Genomic DNA, 19,847 nt, shown 5'->3' with positions numbered 1-19,847 from the left:
CATCGAGAAACCGTGAGCGTTGGCATCCTTATGTAACATTTTTGCTCAACTTTCTGATACGAACCGCTGTAATTTGGAATGCCTTTCCGACGTACGTGTCACGTGTAAGTTATACCTTCAATGCAAGAGTGAATAGGGATCTTCTAGGTAGGCGCGCTCCAACTTAGACCTCATCATTGCTTTCCTTAAAGCATTACTGGCGGCAAGCGCAAGCCTATCCTTTGTAATAAAAAAATTATTCTTACCACCAAAGTTAGTTTCCGATGCAGTGCCACCTGGTTTATCCGATCGTAAGAAGTCAGTGCTTTGTCGCTCATCACCGAAGTCAAGGACAATAATCTCTTGGGAGATGTTCATATCATCCTCCTGGCTGTGGGCCTCGTTTGTCTCATTATGAGGCAGCGAACGTCTCTTTCTGCCCCAAGACTCGACTGATTCTCTTCCCCATTCGCACATCGCCTAAAACAAAAATTGACAAAATTGGAAAAAGATTGTTTACAAAACGATGTAACATTTTCTATTTGAAGGGTATAACCGTGAAAAATTATTGTTAAATGAGAGTATGACAACCATTACTGAAGAATAAATAATTTTTAATCCTCAAAGGTGTTAAAGGAATTAATGAGTAAATCAAAGCCCAAGTAAAACGAATCGAGAGACATATTGAAGTTAACATAAAATTATGAGTTCACATGGCCATAACATCGTAAAATCAGCGTGACTAAATAGGTCATTTAAATCAATGGGTGTTGAAAAGTTCATTAGGTACCATAAAAAATCTCCAAATTGCACATTAAGTATCAGGTTTGTATAAAAAGTTACTCACGGGTTCACAAGGTCCAAGGCAGTATTTGACATTGCACTGGAATATGACACCGTACGATTCAGTGAATCTGAAGGCTTCGTACACAGACTGGAGAGCGTTGCCGTCGGGTGTGAACGCTGGGAATATTGAGGGATCAACTGGACATCTGTAAAGATTAACATAGAAATTTTAATCTAAATATATAGAAGAAAACGGTAACTGACTGACTGACTGACTGATCTATCAACGCACAGCTCAAACTACTGGACAGATCGGGTTAAAATTTGGCATGCAGATAGCTATTATGACGTAGGCATCCGCTAAGAAAGGATTTTTGAAAATTCAACCCCTAAGGGGGTGAAATAGGGGTTTGAAATTTGTATAGTCCACGCGGACGAAGTCCCGAGCATAAGCTAGTTTTAATGTATAAAACACAAAAATTGTGTCTAAGTCCGTTATAGACTTCCTTAACTATCCAACCGATCTGTCCAAACTGGTTTCATTAGAAAGGCAATAATGCGAAGATGCTTTTAGACCATTAAAACATTGCATTAGGCACATTTTTTACCGTAGCACACGCCAGGTATCCGCTTCCCGCTATGGAGATTTCAATTAACGTATAGGTATATTCACTGGGCTTTTTCTATGTTAGTTCGAATTCAGGTACCCAAAAGACTACATACATGTGCTTTACTGTTTACACTGGCAGCCATAACATAACCAGCTACAGTATTCAGGCTAGTTTGAAGGACCTGTGAAGAAGCGGGTATATCTACTAGGTACACCTTGGTCGCTAGCCCGCATTTTATGGGAGTACGTACGAAGATGAGTTACATAAAATAAAATTTTGTATACAAACCCTTCGTCGTCGATAATCTGGAAGGTGCTCTTGGAATCCTTTGCCATGGCCACACAGCTGCGTGCAAAAATGCCGTAAGGAGCTGTAAATGAAAAAGGACACGTTAAAAAAATCTGTGATGTAAAACGATCGAAATAAAATTACAAAAGTATTAGCGATAAGAAAATATTCTGGATCGAACTCCTCAACGGACATCTGCTAATCTCTCATCATCAGAAAAATTTACGGTTTCGTTTGACTTCTAATGATTTGGTTTTCATTAGTGAGGTAAATTCTACGAAACAAATAAGCTGTACGTATGTTGATATGTCAGTCGGTCAGTTTATCCTTTTATATAAACAAGCTAGACCGCGTAGATTTAGGTTTTTAAAAATCCCGTGGATCGAACTCCTTGATTTCCCTAGATAAAAGTGTCCTATGTCCGTCTCCAAGATGCCTATATCTTGGCCAAATTTCATCAAATCAGTTTCCGAGCTGTGAAAAGTGTGTTAGTGTGTGTCTGTTGGACACACTTCCACTCATAATATTTAGAAGTATGGACGTAGAGAATATACCTAGATAAGTACATAGATAGATACGTGGTATAGAATAGATTATAGAACATGACTCACTGTCTTCGGGTATCTCGATGCGGAAGGTAAGCCTGTCTCCAATGCGCACGGTCTCCACTTCGCGCTGGCGGCTGTCCAGGATGCGGATGCGCGGCGGCGGCGCCTCGGGTGCCGCAGTGATCGATATCATCTCGGGGTCTCTGTAGGAAACGTACTGGCTATTAACATTCCGCAATTACGAGCGAGATTGCCTAGGCACTTATCTTATTGCCTAAGTTACTATCTTCTAATATTTATTAGGCTGGTCACACATGAGGCAAAATCTGTCAAGCCATTTCCAGTTACATTGAAGATCCCATGCGTGCTGTAAACAGCATCTGTATTTCTTTGGTGAATTCAATGTATAATATAGTATGAAAATTCATATTATTCTAAAATATGATGCTCATTGATAAAACTATGTATATGTATTTTTATATTTTCATGCTTTTCACTAAATAAGTAGTGTTGCTAGAATACTAATACCTACGGCACAATATACCCGTATCTACGTATACGTTTTAAAAAGGTGTCGTTAACTTTATTACGGGACTGAAAGGTAATATTGTATATCCATATAATATTTATGAAAATGGCTTGGAGTCGCAAATTTTTATCCGAGTCCACAAGCGTCGTGTGTTCAACGCTTCTCGCGGCGTAAATATTTTCACCGCAAAATTACACCATTTGTTTACCACGTAAAGACATACAATTCTTGCAAACAAAAGTTTTCGCCGAGCATAGAGCACATTATGATAACATCAAATTTTTATTGGCTTTAACATATCGAAAATCATTTTCAGGTTATATATTATGATTTTAGCGCGCTTCGGCGAAATTTATTAGAAAATCGTACAAAACAGTAAAAGCTACGTTTATCATTCCTTTCACGTTTACATTCCGCTAACTGCAAGGAGAATAATTTAATTGTTTTATGTATAATTCAGGAGCTATATTGCGTCAATAGAATTTTATGGATAGGCATTTAGCTCTATGGGATGTACTACTTATATACCTACTCATGTTTTAGTGTGTTAGTAGGTATGTGAATTGATTTATCGATATTATTTAGAATTTAATTGCTGCTACTTTTGCAGTTATAAGAGGTGCCTAATTAGCTCATTATAGTCTATAATTATAGAATTTTAGACTATAATTAATTTATAGAAACACAAGTACGAGTAAGATTAAGATATCTTGAAGATACGTCAGGAAAGAATTGCGATTTACTACTATTGGTCCTTACCGATGCTTTGTTTCGCTAAATAGCAAGTAATAGAAGCCAGGTCCACATCAATAATTTGCGTCGTGGTTTAACAACTACAGTACGCGGGAGAAAATAATGTACATCGAACTTTAGAATGAGATTTCGGCTTTGTAGAGCGTTGTGTAGGTCACCTATGTGACGTTCTGTCGGTCTCAACGACAGAGGCAATGCTCTACAAAACCGCTATCTGTTTCTAAAGGTCGATGTACATTATTTTCTGCCGCATACAGGATATGCAGCGTCAATATTTTCGCTACCCACGTCAATAGAGAAAATATTACCTATTATAAGGTGTGTACCTAATGTTTAATTGGTGGGGACTTGGTTCCCGGAACCAAGCATTTATAAGATTTTGCCTGATGCATCTAACCAAAAGGACTAGGCTCTCATAGTAGACTACAAAGTATGGTAAGAAAGTTGGTACCGTATGCCCTGAACATAATTCTCCTAAGGCAATACTAACTATCAATATTCAATCGACATTAAATATTTAAGTGTTTATGTCCTCAATTGGTATTCATCTAGCGGATAGTCGGCTTCACGTAAGCCTAATCGTTCGTCATAAATATTTTGCATGGCGACTTCAATTGCGTTAAACATAGGTTAAGGCCTGAGCAGACATGAAGCGACACGGCAGCGCCGCGCGTCGGCCACAGCTCGGCAGAAAGTTACAACGCTCGTAGGTAGATCTATACAGGTCTGAAGGTCGTGAAGGTGGTAGCGCCCGATAGCATCAGCACAGTTCTACTCTACGTGCGCTTCGTATTCAACATTCAGTTTCTTGTATAGTTAGGTGAAAATACATAGTATTATCACAGTTTGACGATATTACTGTGTGTACCTAGTGTCAAAACGCGTTATGCTACAGATTGCCATTGCAGTTATAAATGTAGTTGACCATATTTCTTAACCTTTTTGAAAACAGCTTCCAGTAAATTAAAATTTCACTAAGGCTCAGACTATTGTATTTTGGACTCGAAAATGGATCTTAGTTATATAATGCGTCAACGATATTTAACCTAAGGGGTGGATGATACATTATTTATGAAGATATGAACCAAGTTGCGCACACACCGCGACATAACAATGTGTCTGAAGCTTTACCACTTCTTCGAGCCGCGTTGTATACGTTGCCGTCACGTATCATTTTCGCTGCGCGTTTTATATGCCCAAGCCTTTACAGTGCCAATGTACTGTTACCAACCTGATGGGCACCATTCCAAATGTGATGTTCTTCGAACTCATGTCGTAGGTGCACTTCACTTTGTAGATCTTGTCTGCTTTGGTCATAACCACGCTGTGGTGTTGAAGGACAACCGTATTGGAGTATACGCCAGTCTATAAATAGATGATTTCATTTATTTTTAGCATGTTTATCCATACTTCCATACTAATATTGTAATGCTGAAATTTAGTAAGTATTCCTTATTATTATTCATTCTTTATTGCACACAACCATCGATATAAATGACAAGATATGGTCAAGCGAACAAAATTTTTCACGGTTTTGGAACCAAATAAATAAGCACCACCTCCTAGATATAGATAGATACTAATGAACGACCCGTTTGAAATCCAGACGTCACTGAGGTTGCATTGGTGCTAAAGCACCACTGAGTCGGTGCCATTTTGTTTGCACACAATACAAACTTCCTCTCTTATTTACTGTTGTATTTTCATTTATATATATATATATATAAATAATAATAATATTAAATAAAGTAAATACACACGTATATATATATATATATACGTATATTATGTGTATTTACTTTATTTAATTAGTACACCCCTTCCGCTTTCTTTAATTTTATATCCTCTAACATAAGGTTGCCTGGAAGAGATCGCTATTTTAGCGATAAGGCCGCCTATTGTACATGCTGTATTTGTTATATGTCTATTGTTTTTGTTTTGGTGTACAATAAAGCATATTTTACTTTTTACTTTACTTTTACAAAGTAAACATATCAAAAAACATATTATGCGTACAAAATTACTTCTCACGTTGTCAGACATAATAGTAATGTGTGCGAGAGGACATACCTACAATGTTTTTTTTGTATGTAACTGACAGATGTCAAAAACGCAATCTCTCGTTGGCTCCACAATAATATCTATGTTTGTTGGGGGGGGTAGTTCGGGGTTCATCATGCCTAACAAAAGGCAATAAGTATGAGGTTTAGTTTGGAGCACGCTTGCCTAGAAAATACATTACATTTATACTGAGTTCTGTAGCTACTTAGTTAGTAGTACTGTAGCTAATTACCTACTATTTCAATCGAAATTATAGTTCCAGATCGTTCTGATCTCGTATCCATTTAACTAGATAAATTACCTACGTATACAAAGTGAAAAAAGACTTAAATAAAATAGACTTACTACGCTCTGTGTATTGCAATCTTGGCCGGCCATCGTTAGGTCCAATCTAAATAGATCACTGTTCACTACATCGATATTGCATGTCTCAGAGCGGCCGAGCGCATAAATCCTTCCATTGAAAGGCTTATTCGTACGGACTTGCACTGCGATCCTGGTATCCTTACAGTGCACTGATACTGCAATAGAAACAAATATGTTTTAAGTACATAAACAGTAAGTAGTTTTAACCTGTGACAGTAATCGTTGAAAAACCTTTAATAATTTTATTGTTCTTTTTTTTTCATCATTACCTGATGCCCGCGACTTCATTCGCGTGGATTTAGCTTTTTAAAATCCCGGGGGAACTCTTTGATTTTCCGGGATAAAAAGTAGCCTATCAGCCAGCCTAGTAGCCAAGCAAAAAATTATGTCGATCCGTTGCTCCGTTGCGACGAGATTGAAGGACAAATCAATAAACCAACAAACAAACACACTTTCGCAATTATAATATGGGTAGTGATACTAAAAATGTTTAAAAAACTAATTTTTACGGCAAGTCTGATGCTGCTGACGTTTTCAGTACTGAAAAATGCGGCTCTTGCACCTTCTGGGTGTCCTGAGGTTCTAACGGTTATATGCTATCTCCTTTAATACCTACATAATGAATGAATGGGAAGCTGGAAGAAATCTCTGTTTAGAGATAAGCATTTCCGATGTAACTTAATTTATTATTACTTTGTAACTACAATTTTTGGTACATGAATAATAAAAATAAATAAATAAATAAATAATTCTGAATTGCACAGTAGGTTAATGTTTGGTGGAACCACCTTATAAATGTTATTTATATGCGGCGTAGAACTACAAGGACACTATTATAGGACATTCGTTCGAAAGTGCTTTCTTCTTGGCCTACTCTACATAACTGAGTCACGAAGAGCAAAAGTTTATTTACGTTTGGCAACTATAAGTATAGGTAGGTCTACTATAAGTATGAACAAACCTTAGTATTTAGATCTTGTTAAAATAAAAATCTTTGGACATAACCGTTAAGGACAGCGACAAACATGTAGCGTAACTGCAGAATCATGGTTTACAGTACAACTGCAGACCGCGACGAAGATTTGTCGGCAGTAGCGTAGGTATCTCCTCCACGCGGTCGTGGTTATAAGTCCCGTAAATCGCTAATGCGCGTGGCTGTCATTTTATTGACGTCAGCACTAGACTGAAGTTTCGAGCTGATGGTATATTTTTACTTAAATATACGTCAAATGACGTCATTTCGATGTTAATGAGACATGGTCCCAGCGCTATAGCAATTTGCGGGACTTATAACAAGGTGAAGGCATGGGTAGAGCACATAAAATTTACAACCACAGACACATACTTGTTTCTAGAACGTGTCTATAAAATTTCATCGAGTTTAATTGGTTGATATTCAAATGAGAACCAAATCACGTTTGTATGGAAAGCGCTGGACAGCGCGCTAGGGTTACTTCTCCTAAGACTAGAAAAAATAGGAAGCGTGATGGCATCGTGTGCAAGAAGTTGTTTTTACAAATGCGCTACCCTCTTAATGGCGACAGCGCGTAGGGAAGCTGAGCTGATGCAATCAAACCTTATCGCCGCCGCGTCGCGCCATACCGCGCCGTCGCGGTTTGTAGTCAACTGCAATCGTCCGTTAATCGTGCTACAGTCGTTGCGCTACACGTTTGCCCAGGCCTTGCACGAGCGCGCTCGGGTTAGGTAGGTACTTCTCTTAACTAGGCGTAGGAGGTTTCTATAATTACCATCGTAGCAAGTCCCTGTCTTGTCACAGTTGGCGTCGTTCCTCGATAAGTTGCTGGACATGGTCGAGTCGTGTTGGTGATCTATCGTGACAGGCAATTCACCACTCGGACTGGCAGGTGGCTCTGTAACAAAGAGATCAAAAGTCAATTAAGTACATCTTAAAAATAAAGTGTCTTGTCCAGGATGTGTTTGAGCTTTTTCTTTTTACAAATCCTCGTAAATATCCGTGCTCACGGACTTGTCCGCGTCAAGCAAGGTATATCATGTTCTAGTGGACCTATTTTGATGATGCAGTTCATGTAGCAGTTGTAGATTTTGGGTTCGAAACCTTACAGCCTATGTTACGCTTTTGAACTGCGATCGTGAAGTCGGCCTAGTAGAATAAAATTTGCGCGACGCACGATAGAGTCAAATAGCGTATGTATCTACCAGAAAAAGTAAACCAAACGTGAAGTAGCAAACGTAATAATAAATTAAGTAGATGAATTGATAAGGTGTAAGGGTTAAGGCATAAATAGGAACGGATGCGTTCGACATGTGCGATCATAATCAATAGAAGATTGCAGCAATGGACGACCCCAAGTGTAACGTGGGCGAGGTAATTACTGACGTCGCAAAGCCTGCCGCTCTGTACAACTGTGCAATTCTAGATTTTTCACACGCAATTGATGAGCACATTCTTAGAAACTCGCGCATTCACTCCAGGTCTACACTCTACAGTAGGTACCTACGGAACACCGGGAATAGATTATCATACTATTATATTGTGATTTACCGCATGTCGACCTGCTGAATTACGGCGACGGAAATCATTATACCGCACATAGAGATTCAATAATAAACGGCGCATCGTACCTATCATAAATTTTAAAGTTATATAAGTACCTACTGCGTACCATTCAAATCATAAATATCATCATCATCATCATGATCAACCCATCGCCGGCTTACTAGGTAAGAGCACGGGTATGTCAAAATAAGAATGGTTTAGACATACTTAGTCCTGCCGCACGCTGGCCAAGTGCGAATTGGCAGACTTCACACAGCTTTGAGAACAACTCTCAGGCATGTAGGTTTCCTCACGATATTTTCCTTCACCGTTAAAGCGAGTGACATTTAATCCATACTAGTGTTATAAATGCGAAAGCGTGTCTGTCTGTCTGCTAGCTTTTCACGACGCAACGGTTTATCCGATTTTGATGAAATTTGTACAGAGGTAGCTTACATCTCGGGGAAGGACATAGGCTTTTTATCCCGGAAAATCAAAGAGTCCCTACGGGATTTTAAAAATCCTAACTAACACACCGGGAATTAAAATTAACACTTTGTGTCACATGGTCGTCTTATTGACAGATGTCCCATAACTAACATTTAGTTCTAGTTCCGAGTACGCTCACATGACGCTCACTGCTGCTATCAGCAAAATGGCAATAATCAAACTTCATTATTAATTATTATCATACTTCAGATACACCTGGCCAATCGCAAATCCAGTATGCTATGTAAATAAGATTTTATTATTATAATATATCAAATTTCAAACTTATTGTTTGTGGCCTTTAACTGCTAATTGCTACTTGGACACCCGGGAAACCTTACGTTGACTTAGTAAACTGACGCCAGTTTGAGGATTAATTTACCACGCCTACAATTATTTTTACTAAACTCGGTCAATAGGTTTTTGAAATAAACGATAATAATCCAATAATGTTAAAAATTCCTGTCGAAAACGAATTTAATTTAAACAAGTACGTTCTCAGTAAAATGAGTTTCGATTTTGTTTAACAACAGCATTGTTCAGACATACTTCCGTTGACAAACAGTAACACAGCGAGGGTGCTAATGAGAGAATCGGTTACCGGAAAGCCGACGGTGGACCGTGCCGAATCAATTCGTTAGCACAGGCCACAGTGCCAATGTCTCGTACCTAAGCCGTGTCAGTCTGATATAACGTAAAGCGATTCAGGCCGTTGACCGGTCAGACGAGGGTTTGTCGCCCTCTATCCGATCGCACAATAAGTAGGTAAGGTAGAGGTAATTACAAAAAATTTAACTAAATTATTTTTTTAAACAAGATAATATGTTTGGAAATACCTTACAAAAACCTTGATAAAAACTTACTCTGAACACAGAATTAGTCAGAAAACTGGTAAGCGATAGTAACAAATTTGTGATAAGCACATTGCAAATATCATCATCAGTCATCATCATCACATCATCGCTAGTACAAAATAAAGTAAATCTCTCAAATAATAATTTAACTGAATTGTTACCTACCTGTACCTACAAGGTGTTATTTCAAATGGTGTTCTATGAAGCTGTTAAAATTAAAATGATGCTGGACATCAAGTTTTACAATCTCCATTGATAGGGATAGTCAATGGAGATTAGTGAAATAACCCAAGTAAAAACGAGTTGCAGCCCGCAAAAATTTTTGTTCAGAATGACCTTCTGTGTTGTATTACTATTATTGAGTTCTTTCAAATAGATTGCACGTAATATAGCTGGCCTATAATTTGAAATATGCACCAATGACTGCTGTACTAATTACGTGCAGCTTGATAGTGCTCTTTTATCACTTAATTTAGCCGTTATCCGGGCGATAAATGCAAATGCCAGACGGAGTACTGAATACTATAAACTTTTTATGTTAAATATTGCATCTATTCTCATGCCTATATTATCCAGAAAGTCGTTGACTTGACTGCGTTTTCTATTTGTAACGCTTCAGTAAGTAAAATGAATTTTTCCCACGATGATACCAATATTGAGTGAGATTCACACCTTCGAAATAATTCCAGTTTAGTGCATCACAATTGACTGATTTCATTTTTAAATGATTTCACTTGATATATTCAAAAGTACGTAATGAAAATTATTTTGATACAGCCTTCATTCACCTCAAATGTTCAGTCTATACCCGCCACTATAAATATCATAAACACTTTGCTTCTTATTTCAAAAGTTACTTATAAAGGCAAGAAATAATTAAATCTCTTAAATCTTTAATCTTCAGGCTGCTATGAAATAGATTTTTCCACTGTCGTTACTCCTATTATAATACATTTTGAAAGCTCAAATGGTTTTGTATTTTGTTATCACCTTTTTCCGTTCTCTAAGAAACTTTAGAAATCGGATACAATTTTAAAGTAGGTTAGTCGTAGTTTTTATTATTGAAACGATCATCATTCTACAATAGCAAAATTCCCCTTTTTGTCCACTTTAACTCTCTTGCCGTTAGGTATGTAACGATTGTGGATTGCCGGCCGCTAGAATTCTATCCGTTCTATTATTTTATCTAGACTCCGCTATTATTCTACTCTTTGTATACCTATATGTTACTTGTAATATAGCAAAATACTTTCTAGCCGTCAAAAAGATAAGTTGATTGTTCTCAAAACCTTATTTAACAGATAAAGATAAACGAAAGGAAACGCCATTTGACTCCAATAAAACTGTCGTTCATAGATATCGTTCTTTAACTCACTTAAAATGAATAAGCGGATCATAGCTTTTCATCGATTTAGTTCAGAGTGAAAAAATAAATATTCAGTAAGTTTTGATTTCTTAATCAACCGTAGAACTTAAGTAACGGTTAAGCTGAGGCTTTCATAGAAATCCAGTTAACACAGTTTATGACTAAAAAGATAACTGAGGTGCTTGACAAGTAATTTAAGTAACTGTCCACTAAAATTACGTAATGAATATTAATAAGAGAACCATATTTGGAGTTAACTGATTCCAGTTTTATATACTTAGGATATCTACGAGTAGTTCCCAATAAAGACATTATTTAAAACTCACAGTATGTAATAAAAAATGACATTAAATTAGCATTGAGTTAATTTTTTCTTTCGCATTATATACCTATTGGCATAGCAGTAAATAATAGGTTGGTACTTAAATATACAATTAATTAATATTTCAGCCAAACTGCTGAGATAAAATTTATTTATTTATTAATAGCTTAAAATGCACATAACAGTTAGAGGTGCGTGCCTGAGATCAAATTTACTGTGTGCTTTTGAAATAAGTAGGTATACCAATGTTCCAAATGTGCTTTTTACAAACTAGTACATAGCTATAGTGTCAATTGTAACTTCACTCTAACAAGCAAAACTATCACAGATTCTAATAGTCGAATGCAAATTAATGTTTAGTTACATATAATATCAAGCTCTAAAAAGTAACTAATCTTATAAAAGTTTTAATCATGTAGCTCTCAAGATTGGAATTTTATAATTGAAAAAGCCTATCTCCAATCACCCACTAAATGATGTAGCGATCTAAACATACGCGTCTTTTATCACAGAGAGATAGTTACAGAACTAATTTTAGATTACCCATCAAGGCAATAATAGGGGTAGTATTACGTGAATAAGTTAAAGCCTTACATACACAGACACTTTAAGCTCGACGGAAACTGCTTGGCAGGATGTCACTCTGAACGCTTTTATGATTCGATTTATAATACAAGGAACTTAGAAACACATCACACGGAAAGAGCATAACGATGGCGGGTCCTTTACGCGATTACTTTTTGATTAGGTACCATAATTTTTTTAAGGGCGAATACAGGAAAGGTGTATTGTTTTAAAGTGCAATTTTTTTACCTTAATAAAACTATTAAAGTTTGTTTTATTTTAAAAACATGAATAGTGTATATAATGGACACACTATACCTACGATAGGAATAACTAAATGGCATGGCAAGGCTGCGCGTTATAATACATGTAGGTCAGCTAATGACATTTTGACCATTATTGCTGTTTTTATGGATATTTAAGGAAGCGCGATTTAAACTTTTAAACTGTATAATACTACTAAGCAGATTTTTTTTCATGGTTACTTAAAAATAGTAATAGGAACGTCTTCACACGATTCCTTGCATAATAATTTATGACTTCTAAAAGCCGCGTCGGACGCGTTGCGTGTGTGCAAGCCTTAGTCGCTGCTGTAAGTCATCGACCTGGTATTACGAGTTGCAATTATAGCAGCTATAATATTGCCAAGGCCGTTGCTGTTAGCAAGTGCTTATCACTAACGCAATAGCGAGTCTTCTGCAAAAATGCAATGGAATAACCGTTCATCAAATAGTTGGCGTGTATAATAGACGGTCTTCGGACAGCGTATAAGTCTTGTCGTCCAAAGAGGAAATGCTGTCAGCATGAATTTACTTCCAAGCGCTGCGCTATCCTATAAAAGTACAACCGCGCGTACAACGCTTACAAAGAATTATTTAGGTAAGTTTTTTTGATGATTTTTATACTTCACAAATCAAATTAGGTATTTATTTTTATTACTAAGTTCAATATCTTCGTTCTAATTACAATTTTAAATATCTACGTCCTTTATCTTCGAATATCTGCACCAAAGTATAATGGGACCAATAAAATTGCAATACGACGAATTTTTTCCGATGAAAAAGAAATGGTCTAAAACGGTTCAGATTTGGCGTAGTTGGTGTAGCCAAAAAATCCGTAACTAATTAAAATTGCCGCAAATTTTAAAATCATCTACCGTTTTCGCTTAACAAAAAAATGAAGTTTTCTAAAAACGGCAACTTTCAAGACCATTTTACTAGGATATGCTACATTTGACCCAATAAATTAAATTAATGGTAAATTACTACCCTTATCACTATCCATATTATATCAGCGCTATATTGCTGCAAAAATGTGTTTATTTATTGGTTTATTGATTTGTTGGTTAGTACGTCAATCACGTCACAACGAAGCAACCAATAGACGTGATTTTTGCACGGTTTTATAACCTGGAGAGTGATGTAGGCTACTTGTATCCCGGAAAATCAAAGAGTTTCCACTTTTTTAGGATTTTTAAAAACTTAATCCACGTGACTGAAGTCACGGGCATGCACTAGTAGGTATATAATATTTACTCGTAGTACCTATTACACACAAACAAATGCCAGAGTACTGACTTGTTCACAAGTTGCTATAGCAAAGGACTCTCAAGGTCGCCAACTATTTCAAACAGATCATTATAGTAGGTATATTAAGAACGCGTTAATCTTAACCAATTTGCTGAGTAAATTGATATTCTCCTGCATTATGCTTAACTTACATTTCAACAAATCGACTCATTATCTACTTATCCATCATTATTGGTATAAGGTAAGAACACACAATTTACCTCATTTATTTCTGTTTTTAAATCAAAATGTTTATATCCAAATCCATCTTAATATCAAAAATGCGAATGTGTGTGTCTCTGCTAGCTTTTTACGGCCCATCCGTTTAAGCGATTTCGACTAAAGGTTGTACTTTAAATAAATTTATTAATTTATTAGTTAAATAAGATTAAATCTCAGGATTAGACATAAGCTATATTTGTTCCGGAAAATCAAAGAATTCCCACAGGATTTTCAAGGCCTCACCACGCGGGCAAAGTTGCGGGCATCATCCAGATGAAAAAAATATGTAGGTATGTATAATAGTATATACATGACGATTAAGAATATCGAAATCCCTGCTTGTCGTGAAAAATAGGTCCAAGTCCCTATGACATAGCGAATGAATATAGTCTTGTATATAGTTTGAATGAATATAGTTTGAAATGAATTTTTTCAATTTGTAAACAATAAAATAAAAGGAAGAATAATTGCGTAGCAAATCCAGTTGTCAGATCCTGGCTTATTAGATCTTATCATTTATATCTGCTACTGCAATCCTTTTAAAGAATTAATTCAATAGAGGCGAACATAATGAGGGGCTTATTACATACTCGTTATCAATATAAGGGTTGAGACAGGTAGAGTACGACAGAAACGTGTCCAACGCGTTTATTAGAATTTGTTTACTTATTATAAACTAGAATCTAGATGATGCCCGCGACTTCATCTGCAAGAATTCAGATTTAATCCCGTGGGCACTGTCATTTTCAAGCTTTATCTTATGGGAGCATCATATTATAACTATCTGTCCCAAATTTAAGATTCTCGTGACTTCATCTATGTGGATTTAGGTTTTTTTACAAATCCTGTGGGAAGTCTTTGATTTTCCGGATAAAAAGTAACCTATGCCCATCTCTGTACTGAATTTCGTCAAAGCAGGCAGCAGCAGATGGGTCGTGAAAAACTAATATACTGATAGGTAGACAGACACACTCTCGCATTTAAAGATTAGTATGGATCTAATGTACAAGATACGAAGGTAAGGTATACGAAAGCGTTTATACTAAGGTGTGTGAATAGGTGTGCCGAGCTGGAACTGTTGCCATCGCGCTCTTCAATATGACATGCTTCATATAGATTTGTATTTGTATTTATTTATTTTTTCGATTTAGACTTATACAAGCGCTTACGAAAGTTCCTTGTATTACAAATTGTACTCTCATGAACAGACAAAGCGCGACCGCAACTGCACGGCATGACGTTACATTGACCGCGCGCGTACGTGTTGTTACTATTGTAATCTGCAAATCTTTAAAAAAAGCACGAGTCATTGTAAAGCGCGTAGGCGCGCCACTGTAGCAGCGTAGCTCCTATGCGTGCTACGAAGTGTGATCTCCTCATACTTTTCTTTAACATATTGGCCGCAAACAGACGAAGTAAATAGGAGTTTGTTTGGTACATAAACTCAGTGTTATGTACTTTGGATTCACCGCTGAAATTATGTACAGACATTGAAACACGGGGGATGGGTGCCGCGCTTAGAAGCGCCGTGCGCCGCCGCCTTTATGTTTAGGTAAATAATGCTGAATTTAAGTTTTTATCAAGAAATACGCTGCGACTTAGCATGGGTCACGTTACCGTCACGACTATGTGTGTTTCAGGCTTTATAGTTGGCGGAGCGGACGACGACCTGCAATACTGGTTGCAAGGCCAGGCAAGGCCATTGGCTGTTGCCATGTTACTGATAGCTTTAAATGAACCTATTATGCACTTCGTCTGATGTAATTTATTAAAAGTTGATTTACGAGCTTTACATTTTTTAGTGTAATTAACAATGAATTGAGTAATGTAAATTTACATAATGTGGTTATAACTATGTAAATATAGAAAGGGTGATTCAAGCTGGTTAATTAGTAACTAGCTTTTATAGTGAAAGATTTAAGGTCTAGTTAGCTAACAAGAGACTCTCGAAGTTTAAATATTATGTTATATGAATACTACGTTGGAAGAGGTGTGCCATACAAAATAGCAGTTATTTTTGTGTGCCAATTAGCAGCGCCCCACCGAGCGTACCGGGAATTAAAATAACACTTGGTGTGAAATGGTCTTTGTGTTGACAGATGTCTCATTACTAATATTCAGTTCCGAGTACGCTCACATTACGCTCACTGCTGCTATCAGCGCCAAAAAGGCAAAATCAAGTTACTTAAAAAAATATGTTGGCAATTTCAGATCCAACGTACTTGTATATGTACCTAGAGGCCAGTTATACATTAATGGGGAAGAAATTTGCACGCAACCACACGTGTGTTTTCAAATTAACATTTCGTTCAGCGTAAATTAAATATCGATTCACAATCGCCGCCATCAACGTTCCATATCCATCTCGATTCAATTACAGCTGAATTAGGCTTGATAACACATAACTCGCGACGGAAACATTTCCAACGTAGCTCCTAGATGTTAAATACAAAGAACTGTATAAAGGCATTCACACGCGTAGAAACCGTGCTACTGCAGTTGCACTCTACAGAAGTTCATATAGTTTGTTTTAATACAAACTAGCTGGACCCGCCCTACCTTTAGTTGGGCCCTGTCAAATTTATACTTTCTAGACATTAATATCTGTCAGTTCTTATTTTTTATAGGTAACACTTTTAGGTCATCACGAAGTGACGACGTCTTTAGAATCAGGTTAATTCGGCTCACGGGTATTCGCCACTTCTCTCTGCTGGCCGATAGCCTGGTACGTCTAGAGCACACTTCACTTCGATCCATCGCATAGGTGGTCTTCTTCGGCAGTGCCCTCCACTTTGCCCTGCATGACAAACCGCTCGATGGAGACTCTCACGTCGAGAGACGCTATTCTTCTATATAGATATATACCTACAGAAGATTAGACATGCGTACGCGCGCTTTGTGTGGGTTTAAGCCTTAAGATGAAGTTGAGTTCACGGGCGCCGCAAAAACTAATTTTCAATTTCGTGAACCACCGCCGTTATATTAATGCACGCACGAGCGGCGATGCCGACGCCCGGCCATAAGAACTTTTTGCACCAAAATGCAACTGTTGTCGTGAATCAGCACATTCTATTTTGTAAACATAACAAAATTATACCGACATGTAATTGACATTCATGCGCTATTCATCTCTAATCTGATCAATTTGCAACCACTGTTAGGCGTCCATTAGATGATCGGTTCTGCATCAGTCAATTCCTTCATCCATGTGTGATGAATGATGGATGGAACATCTAGATATCTGTTCTTCAAACATCAATCAGTATTCTACAGGACATATTTCGGACAGCGTGCCCAAGAACTTTTTGACCTGGTTCCTCCTTTACCTTTCTACTATCGTAGCGCAAGGCATCGTCATGGTCTGTCACACGTGCGAGGCGATGTACCTCCTCGTTACTCAGTTTTCCGCTCCACTTTTACCTTCAAGTTAAAAGAGTGAATAGGCCATCTTAGGCTGCATCATCATTTGCCAGCAGGCCTGATTGCAGTCAATCGCTAGTCTATAAATTAAAAAAGACGGTAGGTTATCCGCCACACACAACAGTGACTGTGGCAAAATTGACAGCAAAACCCGTCTTCAACTAGCCGCTTTATTCGATTACGGCTAGAACTGCGATTACCGATATTAACTAATGTAGATTTTGCAATTACGTTTATCATTATTTGAAAGGAAATGCAAGGGACCGGGTTCGAATGTAACGGTGTACCTATCGGTATATAAAGTTATTCAGTGTGCACTGAGGCTGGCCTTTAGCAATAGATGACAATCTAAATGTCGTAGCAGTACCCACGTAATGGAGTAGCAAGCCAGGCTCCCCTATAGCGAAGCCTAACTGTTTCCTTCTCGATAACTGCCTACGTTTACATTAAAGGTTGAACGGCAGCCTTTTAATTAAATAAACTTGCCAGTACCCGTAGTACAAGATTTTACGTCTCACCAAACCAAACCAAATTCGAGAGTCGAAATACTTCCACGTTACAGTAAACTGGATCTTAAATGCCTTGTTTTAAAGCTCAAGTTTGTCTACACTTCTACAGCCAGCGCTCCAAGCGGAAACATTGCGAAATTAAAATCAGTGGCATTAAATATTTGACTTCAATTCAAGGCTGTTTAGGTCCATTTTACTGTAACGCGGAAGTATTTCGACTCTCGAATTTGGTTTGGTTTGGTGAGACGTAAAATCTTGTACTACGGGTACTGAGTAGGTAACTGTGACTTCACTTGCTTAGTTTCTGATTACTAGGTGACGTAGAAAGGCAAAGATAAATTAAAGATTTGTCATACCTGTATTTATTTTATAGCGGACAAACATTGCACAACTTTTTTTAATTGAATTAATTAGGTTCAAATAGGTTCAAATATATACAAACGTTCGTCAACGTCACATCATGTGTGTGTGTGTGTGTGTGCTCGCCATAGGAAAACACTGGAAAACGCCTATAATATAGTACCGCATCAATGTATCTGTCAATTAGTGTCGTTTTATCATAAAGAATCTTTACTGTATTTTATTAATTTCTATTTGTCTACAATTTCGTCTGAATAATTGTTCGCGAACAAAAACAAAGGCTTTTACTTATATTGTACTAAGTATGTAAGTGTGGCGGTCCCCACTCCAATTAGCTGCGGAGGTAACCGATGCCTCAACTGCTTTTTGGTCTTTACCCTCTGACCTCTAGTTGCTCGTAAGATTATTTCGCTCTTCCTCCGATTATCTACATTTACGATACCGATGTAGCGGTGATAAATTCCTTTATAAGATTTACAATCAATACCTTTGTTAGGTAGGCATAGGCGTTATAATTTGCGGAAATTATATGTGCCGGGTTTTCGAACTGTTAGAAAATAATACCTACTAAGAAAACACAGTTTTGTATAGTCCGCGACAGATCGAGAATCGAGATGGCAATCGGAGTATGTGGCGGGGGGACTCCCCGCACACTCGCACGTCACCCGCGCTCGCCCGCACCGAGTTAGCGCGGAGGCTGTGCAGGTGTGGGACGCGTTCCCTCCCCGATTGCCATCTCGATCTGTCGCGTACTATATCTGTCTATGATTGGCGATCGGTTCATTTATACTTGAATACAATACTTTTAGTATTTCAAGCAAAAATACTAGATATCTCACACGTTATGTCGAAAGTGTTATGAATTTGAGAGTAATAAAATTAATATACAATCTAGAATCTACCTATGTAAGTATGTTACTTTGTATGCTTACGCTACTCTTATCTAAGTATTGTTTCAGTGAATATAGCACAACTATACTGACACACACTACTTTCAATTAAGTATATTACAATAAAAAATAATGCTTATTATGCGCAAATTTATTCCCACGAACATGGGTGAGAAGTGATGTTTAATTACTCTCTTTTTAACAGTACTCACCATCCGTGGGTAAAATTACGGTGCATTAATGAAGTTATTAGTAATCTTGTCGTTCCTTCTTATACAGATTTGCCGTTATTTATTGTGAAAAAAGCATAATCCCCAAAAAACTTAAAGCTGGGCAGGTTCAGTGCATTCAAAACACTTTAATCGCAGTATATTTTACCCAAATTATAATAAATACTTTGTAGAGTACCTACTAAGTTTATTTTATTGGAAAAGACACAGACGTCGCTAACTAACTACTACAATAAGAAAGCTCAAAGACTCAGTGGACGATGGTGATCCTTAGAAGTACCTACAAAATTAACCAACATAGAAGACGTGTTGGAGTCTGAAAGCTCTGAAACGGCAACCTCGCACCGCAAAGCGTTTTGTTGTTTTGGGATTTACCCACAAGTTCGACAGATGGACGATTCGGAGGAGCACATTGACACAATAATATTGTGAAGTGAGGAAATGACTAATCCCGTTAAGAGACCAATAATAATCCAGTAGTGGATGTCCCTCGGTTGAGATGATGATATTTTTTTTACGGAATATTACTATATTAAGTAAAGAAAGTAGAACATAATGTCCTACCTTTAGGTACTAGTAAATATTATAAAGTTACTACCCCGCCTACCAAGACC

The 19,847-nt window shown here is 37.4% G+C and overlaps 1 protein-coding gene across 1 annotated transcript in view; it reads right to left on the bottom strand.

The window, feature by feature from the left end:
- tyn (trynity) overlaps window positions 1-19,847 on the bottom strand; it is a 93,382-nt gene that overhangs the window by 1,580 nt on the left and 71,955 nt on the right. The window contains exons 10-16 of the mRNA XM_034985338.2: window positions 7,670-7,792; window positions 5,901-6,076; window positions 4,726-4,859; window positions 2,276-2,415; window positions 1,665-1,746; window positions 827-971; window positions 246-459 (exon numbers count right to left, since the gene is read on the bottom strand). Of these exons, the coding sequence (XP_034841229.1) occupies window positions 246-459; window positions 827-971; window positions 1,665-1,746; window positions 2,276-2,415; window positions 4,726-4,859; window positions 5,901-6,076; window positions 7,670-7,792 (1,014 nt within the window). The remainder of the gene's footprint in view (window positions 1-245; window positions 460-826; window positions 972-1,664; window positions 1,747-2,275; window positions 2,416-4,725; window positions 4,860-5,900; window positions 6,077-7,669; window positions 7,793-19,847) is intronic.

Source organism: Maniola hyperantus, chromosome 4, assembly GCF_902806685.2.
Source record: "Maniola hyperantus chromosome 4, iAphHyp1.2, whole genome shotgun sequence".
NCBI lineage: Eukaryota > Metazoa > Arthropoda > Insecta > Lepidoptera > Nymphalidae > Maniola > Maniola hyperantus.
The sequence above is the reverse complement of the archived record's forward strand: the minus strand, read 5'-3'. Positions and strand labels throughout refer to the sequence as shown.